This window comes from Tamandua tetradactyla, chromosome 6, assembly GCF_023851605.1.
Source record: "Tamandua tetradactyla isolate mTamTet1 chromosome 6, mTamTet1.pri, whole genome shotgun sequence".
NCBI lineage: Eukaryota > Metazoa > Chordata > Mammalia > Pilosa > Myrmecophagidae > Tamandua > Tamandua tetradactyla.
In genome coordinates this window covers 57,852,097-57,861,125 of record NC_135332.1, presented here as the reverse complement: position 1 = coordinate 57,861,125, position 9,029 = coordinate 57,852,097, and the positions used below count along the sequence as shown (strand labels likewise).

The window sequence follows — 9,029 nt, the reverse complement described above, 5'->3', positions numbered from 1 at the left end:
CCCACGAGAGGTTGCCCAGGCTTTCTCCTGGAGAAGGACTGGTGGCCAGGCAGCAGTTCCCTAAACACCAGAGCCAAAAAGTGGGTCTCTTTCCTTCTTTGGCCTCTCAGTTTAAGACCACACCGTCTCTCACATCCTCCTGGTCTCCTGGCCTCTGTCCTGATTCCTTCTGATCCATCCTTTACCAGCTCCAGAGTGATCTTTCTGAAACACCCATCTGACCATGCAGCCCCCACCCCCACCCTCCACCCCAAGCCCCCCATGTGCTCCCCTGGGTCCTCAGCTTGGGTTCTGAGGCCCCTGCCATCTGGCTCCTCCAGCCTCTCGATGCCTCAGGGTTCGTGCTTCACCCACCCACACTCCATTCACTCTCCAGGCCTTTTCAGGCCCTCCATTCCTCCAGCACACTGCCTCCCCCCATCCCCACCTTCCCCCGTTCCTGCCTCTGTTTGTCCAAGCCTTCCCTTCCAAGGCCCGTTCTGCAGTTGTACAAATCCCTAGCATGGTTCACTGAAGCAGTCACCAAACTGTTGGGTCAACAGGCCAGATCGACATGCTTCAGGGCTTTGAAGAGGACCATGGGCCTTCAGTGACCCAGAACCTTCTGTTGATAGTCATTTCCCACTGGGACCCCCACCCAAGAAGCCGCATTGTGGTGGGGAAACTGAGGCCTGTAGAGCAGAGTCACACAGCGAGCCAGGGAAGGGCCGGCTAGAGCCCAGGTCCCCTGCCCACTCGTGTCTTCCCACCATAGCTCCACTCCAGTAAAACTGTGGACCCGACATAAAAGGAAGGACTCCTGGGAAATCAGAGCCGAGATGCACCTCCAGATGTGCCCACATAAGGGAGCCAAACCCAGCTCCACGGGTGCCCAGCAAAGGCTTGGGGGAAAGTGTGGGGTGTGACCTGGAAGGTCCTGGTTTCTCTCAGCGTCTCTGGGCTCTGGGTCCCATGGGCCCTTTGGGATCTCTGTTCTCGGCCACTTTCCCCACCTCCCACCTCCATCATCGTATGTGGTCTCAGCCTAGGGGAGGCGGGGGGTGGTCCAGGCCACTGAGGGTTCCAGCTTTCCCAGGCGATACCCAGACACAGAGTGGGACACATACAAACACCCTCAGATCCTGGAGTCACCCCCACCACACCCAGGTGGGCACACGTGCAGGAGCTCCTCCCCGGGGTAGACACAAGCAGGCCTGTCTGCAGGGCTGCCCTCTGCGGGCGGGTGGTACTGGGCCCTGTGGGTCCGCCGGAGCCTGGGAAGACACCAAGGGGGTCTCACCTGGGGAGCAGAGCCCTGGTGTGTGCGGATTCCTCCACCGCTCCAGCTTCCAGCAGGACCAGACCTCTGAGGCCCCCAGGCCACTCCGTTCCAGGCTTAAAAGCCACCCCCCCTCCACTCTCCAGTCTCCCACCAACAGCAGCCCCTGCTCACACTGAAGAGGCGCCAGGATGAGTCCTAAGGGACTGTTACTTTGGGGGAGGAGGAAGAACCCCTCAACAGCGCCAGAGCTGGAGCGGCTTGAGGAAAGAGGAAAACCAGGTCATTGTGTGTGTGGTTTTAAGAACCAGGGAATGGCCACCAGTGACCGTGGTGCCCAGTGGCCCACGGAGGTGAGGGAAATGTGGAAAGTGAGCGAAGACAGTCATTTCAAGAGTTTGTGGCAGGGATGGGGGGCACGGATACAGCTCAGCCCCCAGGGTTAGCTGCTTCCCCATCTTTATCTGCCATCCTGCACGTGTTCCCAGGATCTTAGATGTGAACTGGAGGGTGGGAGGTGGGATTGTGTGTTGCAGGTTGAAAACCGCATTGTAGACCATCTCTGCCTTCGTGGGCAGTGAAACCCACTTCCAGTCTTCATACGGCATCCATTGTCACCTTTGGAGCTTATATTACCTTTTAATGGCTTCTCCCTTTCTTACCTCAGGAATGGCAGGGTTCAGTTGATTTTATTTCCTTCCTCTCTGGATGGGGAGAGAGAGAGTGGTCAATTTCATTTTTTTTTAAAAAGTAATCTTTCTGAAGGCCCAGCTGATACCCTTCCCCTTCCCCCAACTTTATAACAACTTTGTGCCTCATTCATCAAGCAAAATTAGGTCTCTGAAGGGCTTCATCCTGTGTTTACCCTACGGCTTAGCCCAAATTTGAGAAGCACCCCTTCTATGGATCTATATCTACATGCAATTACCACATTTAATCCTCACACTCTCCATTGGAGGTAGATAATACTGTCCCCTTTTGCCAAGGAAGGAACTGAGTCTCCAAGGTCACACGTGGGCAAGCCTCCCCTTCACAAACTTCTCAGAAAAGTTGTCTGTTTTTCTCGCCTGCCTTCCCCTTCATGGGCATTGTCCGCTCCTGGTAACCTGTGGACAACAGACCACTGGACTCAAGCCAAGTTCCGTTGTGAACTTGAGGTGGCCTTGACATTGATGGCTCTGGTTTTTTTTGAACCCTCTCTCCAGTCTACCCCAATGTCCCACTCTCCTGGTTTCTTCTGCTTATAAAAATCATCCAAACTTTGGAATAGGAAAAAGGATTTCTGGATGTCCTCTCATTGTAGTGCTGAGTGTTTTCTGACATGCCTATTCCATGTGGGGATTATCTGATTTTCCAGGGATGAGTCCCTTCTTTGACTTCCTATTTGCTGTGATTAGGGCATTTTTACAACTCCCTAAGGGTAGAGGTTAATTTATAGAAAATTCATAGCAAGTGATGTAAATGTTTCCGTCTGGTAAAAAAAGGAACCTAGTAGGGCATTAATCTGTCTTGTTAAATTCACTTTGGCATTCTTTTGACCAGCTCCATAAATATCCAGTGCTCAAATTCTCTTTCGAGCTAGTCTTAATATCTCACTAGTGAGCTGAATACAAGCTTTGACATACGTTCATTTTATATTTGTATGAGAGTCATATTTTTAACTTTTTGAAAATTATTCTTTACCACCTCCTAATTCTCCACGGCCACACCTCAGCAGGCTGCACTGAGAGCAGGAGGGATGGGGGTGGGGTGGGGGAGTGGATGTTGTGGTTAGGTGACCAAAAAGGGAAAGGCACAAAGACCTTTCCCGAGGGGCGCTTTAGGAGCCCTGCTGTTTGATTGCCTGATGCCCGGGTTTGTCCTGGATTCTTGATTTACTTGCCTACTAGAGCTCCCCCTGGGGGCCAAACTGCACTGTGCCAGTGCCAGATTCCTCACTGAATTGAATTCTCAAGCAGCCAGGCTTTTCCAGCAGGGAGAGGGACCAGCCCCGCCTTCTCTGCTGGCCTCCTGGTGTCCATAGCTGAAGAGAGATTGTCCCTCCTCTTCTCGCCCCCAGCAGCCTAGAATGCAAATGTAAAGGTGGCCCCATAACTGTCAAACAATGCTGATCACCCCAAGCACAAATTTTCTTTGAACTGTTCTTTAAAATTCACACAAATTTTGCATTCTATCCATTTCATGCCTTTAGATTCAACCCAACTTTCTAACGACTTTGTGTCTCATTCAACAAGCAAAATTAGGTCTCTGAGAAGCTCCATTCTATGTTTGTCCCATGGCTTAGCCCAAAGTTAAGAAAGACCAAATTTAAGAAGCACCCCTTCTGTTGGATCTGTATCTATGTATAATTATCACATTTAATCCTCACAATCTCTGTTGGAGGTGGATAATACTGTCCCCTTTTACCCAGGAAGGAACTGGGTTTCCAAAGGATTGAGTGGCTTGCCCAAGGTCACACATGGTGTGAGGGGCAGAGCCAGTCAGCCCCAACCCAGCTGTGACTGGTGCTGATCACAAGTGCCCTTGATTTAGAATTATTTGTTCCTCCAAGATCAGAGAGGGAAGGGCCCGGAGACCCTAGGGTGCTCACTTACTCTCTCCTCAGATGGGAAAACATGCCCAGAAACTGGCTGGAACCTTCCCAAGCAAGGAAGTTGCAAAGCCGGTATCCAAAGCAAAAAATCAGTGGCGCTGACTGGAAGCCTAGAGAATACCCCCTCCTGCAACCCGGCTCTTTTTAGAAATGTGTGCACGGAAACTACGCTCAGAGGTGTGCAGTAAGTACATCAAGCCCTCAGGAGTCAGGCAATTGAGGTTCAAGCTCTGGCCTTTGGCTAGGCCACTACCTTCATGGAGTCTTAACTTTTGTGTATGTAAAACGGGCTAATTTCGGGGAGACTTGAAAGAGACAAAGGTGGGCAAGGCATATATGGATTGCACAGTGGGGATGGAACAAATGTCATTTTAGGCTCTGCAGCCACACTACCTAGGCCCCGATCCAGGTTTTACCCTCTAATAACCTGTCAGGAAATGGCTATTTTCTATGCCTCGGTTTCCTCACATGTGAAATGGGGATAATAATAGGACCTACTTTGTAGGGTTGTTGTAAAGATTCAAGCGCTTAGAACAATGTCAGGCACAAAGTGACCACTCAGTAAAGTTAGCTTTTAAAAAATCCCAGACTACGAGTCTTCAGGCCCCGCCCCCTCAGCAGGTCCTGCTCCCTCCTCACCAGGTCCCGCCCCAGCCTGCCCCAGGTTCCTCCCACCACCAGGTAGCGACCGCGCTGAGGGCCGGCCTCTGGACGAAGCAAGTGACACTCTAGGTAGCGGCGGTGGCTCCTCTGTGGCCGGTGGTGGCGGCGCTCTAGCCGGCGGTTGTGCTGGGCGGGTGCTCAGTGGTGCGGCCGGCGGGCGGCGATGGCGGCCGTACGGGGCCTGCGAGTGTCGGTGAAGGCTGAGGCCCCGGTGGCGCCGGCTCTGGGGCTGCCGTCGCCTGAGGCCGAGCCCGATTTGGAGCGTGGAGAGCCGGAGCCCATGGAGGTGGAGGAGGGCGAACTGGAGATCGTGCCGGTGCGGCGCTCGCTGAAGGAACTGATCCCGGTACCGGCGGGGGGCGGGGGTCGAGGGGGAGGTCGCAGAGGGAATGGTGGCGCCCGAGGGGGCCGGAAGGGGAGGCGGCCGGCTCCCGGGCGGAGAGAAGCCGAGGGAGGGGAAGCGAGGAGAGCGAGCGCCGGGGGGGAGGGGCAGGGGCGCCAGGTTTGAGGGGAGTGGGGGCGCTAGAGAAAGGACTCCAGTGCGGCCGGAAATGGGTGTTGGGGGGCTGGAGGAGGTGGGACAGAGCTAGGGAGTTGTTGTGGACACCCCCTTAGCTACCTCTCCGAGCCAACGAGTAGGAGCTGGAATTGTCTGTGGGAGCTTCAGATTAATGGGGACCCCGGGGCGAGAACAGAACCTGGAGCGGCCCAGAAGGGACTTTTGGGTGGCACCGACATTCAGGTCTCCCCGTGGGTCCTGGCTCTGGTGTAGTTAAAAATGGCACTCTGTCTCTCTCTTGGGAGGGTTGGATTTGTCAGCAGCAGAGACTCACTGTGTTTTCTATTGTGACTTGAGGGTCATTTTGCCTCAGGGCAGTTCCACTGCTGTGTAGAACCCACACCGCAGCCCCAGCATCTGATCCTTAATGAAACTGAAGTATCGGGACCATTAGTGCTCTTTGGATCCTTTTTATCTCATGGGGATAGTGAGAAAGGTGTTTTGCTTGTGGTTTGGTAGTTATATGCCCGGTTCTTACTGCTGGTCTTAGCTCTGGGTGGCTCTTACCCAGTACTTGATTTCTAAGCTAACAGGAGCTACTTTTAATCACATTTCAGCAAGTCTTGCTTTTAAACTGAAGTTATGGAAAAAAGTCAAGATGGAATCACTAGAGATAAACACTAGGGCTTATAGGGTAACTACAATTAACATAATAGCATTTTGCTTTTCACTACATTGTATCGTTTAAATTTCCCTGTAGTTGTGAAGTAGGTTTTAGCATCCCTTCAGTCATTCAATTCACCTGTGTATTTATTGCATTCTCAACTATGTGCTAGGCACTGTCCTAGGTGCCTGGTCAAGATCAAACTCCCTCCTGATTGGGGAATACACATAATAAACAAGTAAACAAATAATTTCTGATAATGGTAGGTGCTGTGAAGAAAATAAATCATGATAGGGTGGTGCAGCTGTGGCTCAGTGGCAGAATTCTCGCCTGCTATGCTGGAGACCTGGGTTCGATTCCCAGAGCCTGCCCATACCAAAAAAAGAAAAAAAATAAAAGGAAATAAATCATGATAATGGGATAGAGAGTGCAGGGGTTGAGGGTGGGGTGTGGAAAGTGGGAAGTAGAATATGATAAGATGGTCAGGGAAGCACTCTGAGATAGTGACAATAAACTGTACTGTAAATGAACCAGCCATGTACAGATTTGGAAGGGAGCATTTCTGGGCAAGGAATGAGGGGCATCAAGTGCAAAGGTTTTGAGATGGGAACAAGGTTGCTTTGTTGGAGAAATGGAAACTTCTGTGGTACAAATGGGAGAGTAGAAACACCTTAGGAAGATAGGCAGATACCATGGAGGAAATCGAGGCCCAGACAGGTCAAAAGAATGATACAATGTCAGTGTCAGTTGATGGAGTTACTTAAAGTTTTGGATAAGCTCTGATCTAGAAAGAACGCTTTAGAGTGGTTGATTACTAACCTTGATGTCACAGGGACAGGCTTCCTCATAAGGGGATGTCTGGGGTTGGGGAGGGGTTGCTGGAAAGAATGACTATCTGAAAGGAATCTGTTGTTTGGCATTCTTTTATCATGGGTATTTTTCTCAGTTGCTGTCAGCGTTTCTTACCCTTCTCTTTTGTATTAGGACACAAGTAGAAGATACGAAAACAAGGCTGGCAGCTTCATCACCGGAATCGATGTTACCTCTAAGGTAAGACAGAACATGATTTATTTATTCAGTTTGATAAGTGAGTGTACTTGAACTTGATTCTTAGGACATGCAGAGCAGTAATTATTCTTTACCTCATTTTTTGTGTGTTATTGGATTAATTTTTTTTAAATTTGTGTTACACACCGTGGCCCTTTTACAGCCTGCACACCTCCAGCGTTATTTGTGTTATCATACCCACAAAAAGATAAAACCACTATAGCTAGATGCTTGTGCATAACCATTTCGAAGAAAAAGTTCTGCACTGGGAATGCTTTTTTATGCCATGTTCTTTCTTTAAGAATGTATTCTGTTTCCATTTTAAATAAAACAAAACATGAAAAGTGTCTGCCTTTGTTGTCGACCCTTAGTAAATGTCTTTATTCATCACTGGCTGCAGGCTTAGAAAGATGGGCTTCATGATTGTGTGACTGTCTAACCTTAGATTCTGAGGGTATTCTCAAAATAACTATAAGTATTGCCTTTTATTGGTGTTTGCTGTAAACTAAATTACCAGCAGCTCAGAGAGACAAACCTGTTATTTTCCTTATCATAAACGGTAGATACCTATTTGTTGCTTTGATCAGTCGTATTCAGCTTAGCCATTTTTTCTGTTTTGATGTGTGCAATTGAGGTAGGAACAGAATCAGAATAGCATTCTGAATAATAGTACTGTATTGCTATACGCTATGCATAAAAGCAAAAATAAAAATTAAATATGTCATGCTTATCTACTTATATTTCATCCCAGTCTCAATCAGTCTCGGATTGCTTAAAGGCCAAAAAAAGAGCAAGCAGAAAGTAGAATAAAGTGAAAATGTTTTCTCATTGTCATGGAAAAAGAAGACTGTACTGTTTTTAATTCTGTACAGTTTGTCATTGTATGGGAAAAGATTGGTAGCTCGAGTTGGTGCTTAAGTCTACCAAAGGAAGGTAGATTAGTTGTTTTTACTGGGAAGACTTCAGTGAAAACAATTAGGATAACTTTTGGGAGGTAACAAAAGTGTTGCTGCTTTACCAATCCCCACATACTTTCCGTAGTCAGACCTACAATTATTGTGGCCAAGTCAGTAGACAATTAGTGAAAGGTTTCTAAGAGCCATCAGAAGCCATAGTTGGACCTGGATTATGAAGCTGATTATTCTGTCTTTTTGTGAAACTTCAATAGTTCTTATCAAAGATGAAAACTGACAATTCCATGGACACAAGCTAGAAAGGAGAGAGTTTCTCTGCATCAGTGTTATTTTTAAACAGGGAGATGGCTTTAGGGAGTAGACTGCTCAGGCAGACATGATGTGGAAGAGTGCGCTAGGTGTGATTCCCATGCACACAGAGCCTGTGAAGTTGGGTGGTGTTGGTGAGGAAGCTGCCAGAAATAGTGCTGGAATCAGAAGAGCTGCCCCTTCTAACTGAAGTATGTCCAACAATTTTGTGCTTCAATTTCTACATCTGGAAAATTGGGATTTTGAAGATTGTTTAATTGTAATTTTTTCATATGATTATTGATAATAAATGAAATTTCAGAGAACTTTATAAGCTCTAAAGCACTAGTCATTCAACAAACATTTATTGAGTTCTTACTATGTCCCAGGCCCAGCAATAGGCATTGAATCATCATGAAGATTATTGCCAAATTATGGACGTATTAATATATTCCCTCCTAGTCATTTAATGTGAATATCCAGTTCTCAGCAAGAATTATTCAAAGCACAGTGTTGCTTATTTCTTCAGATTTATTTTAGGGTTGTCACTGATGCATCAAGTTGTGTTTGTGATTTAACTTTTTCCTCTATCATACTCCACCTCTTTGATCTTTTTTTTTTTTTTTTGTACTTTCTAGGAAGCAATTGAAAAGAAAGAGCAACGAGCCAAGCGCTTCCATTTTCGATCAGAAATAAATCTCGCCCAAAGAAATGTAGCCTTGGACCGAGACATGATGAAGAAAGGTACAGGGTATACTGGGGGAGTTTTTCTGCATTTCTCCAGAGCTTTTCTCTGGCATCACATCGTGTTCCTGGGCTTGTGATGCATGTCCAAGCCTCATCCTGATCCTTCCGTAGAAAGCAACTTGTGAAGTCTCCATTTCTGAGGTCACCTGTTTAAAACTGAGATGCTGTTAGCTGTGTTTCAGATGTTAGAGTTGGAAAGCAACTTGTGAAGTCTCCATTTCTGAGGTCGCCTGTTTAAAACTGAGATGCTGTTAGCTGTGTTTCAGATGTTAGAGTTGGAAAAAAAAGAGATTCTCTTGTCTGAAGATGCCCAGAGAAAGACACGCAGTTAGTGATATAGCTAAGATTAGAACCTC

At 47.8% G+C, this 9,029-nt stretch overlaps 1 protein-coding gene across 4 annotated transcripts in view; it reads left to right on the top strand.

The window, feature by feature from the left end:
• Positions 1-4,656: 4,656 nt before the first annotated feature.
• Positions 4,657-9,029, top strand: part of NCBP3 (nuclear cap binding subunit 3) — a 61,139-nt gene continuing 56,766 nt past the window's right edge. For 3 of the 4 annotated variants that reach the window (XR_013177797.1, XR_013177796.1, XM_077165576.1), the window contains exons 1-3: positions 4,657-4,860; positions 6,662-6,727; positions 8,565-8,670. Coding sequence is in view for 2 of the 4 variants with exons in the window: in XM_077165576.1 (XP_077021691.1) it covers positions 4,678-4,860; positions 6,662-6,727; positions 8,565-8,670 (355 nt within the window). In the remaining 2 variants the exon portion in view is untranslated. The remainder of the gene's footprint in view (positions 4,861-6,661; positions 6,728-8,564; positions 8,671-9,029) is intronic. The other variant, XM_077165577.1, reaches the window with a different exon arrangement.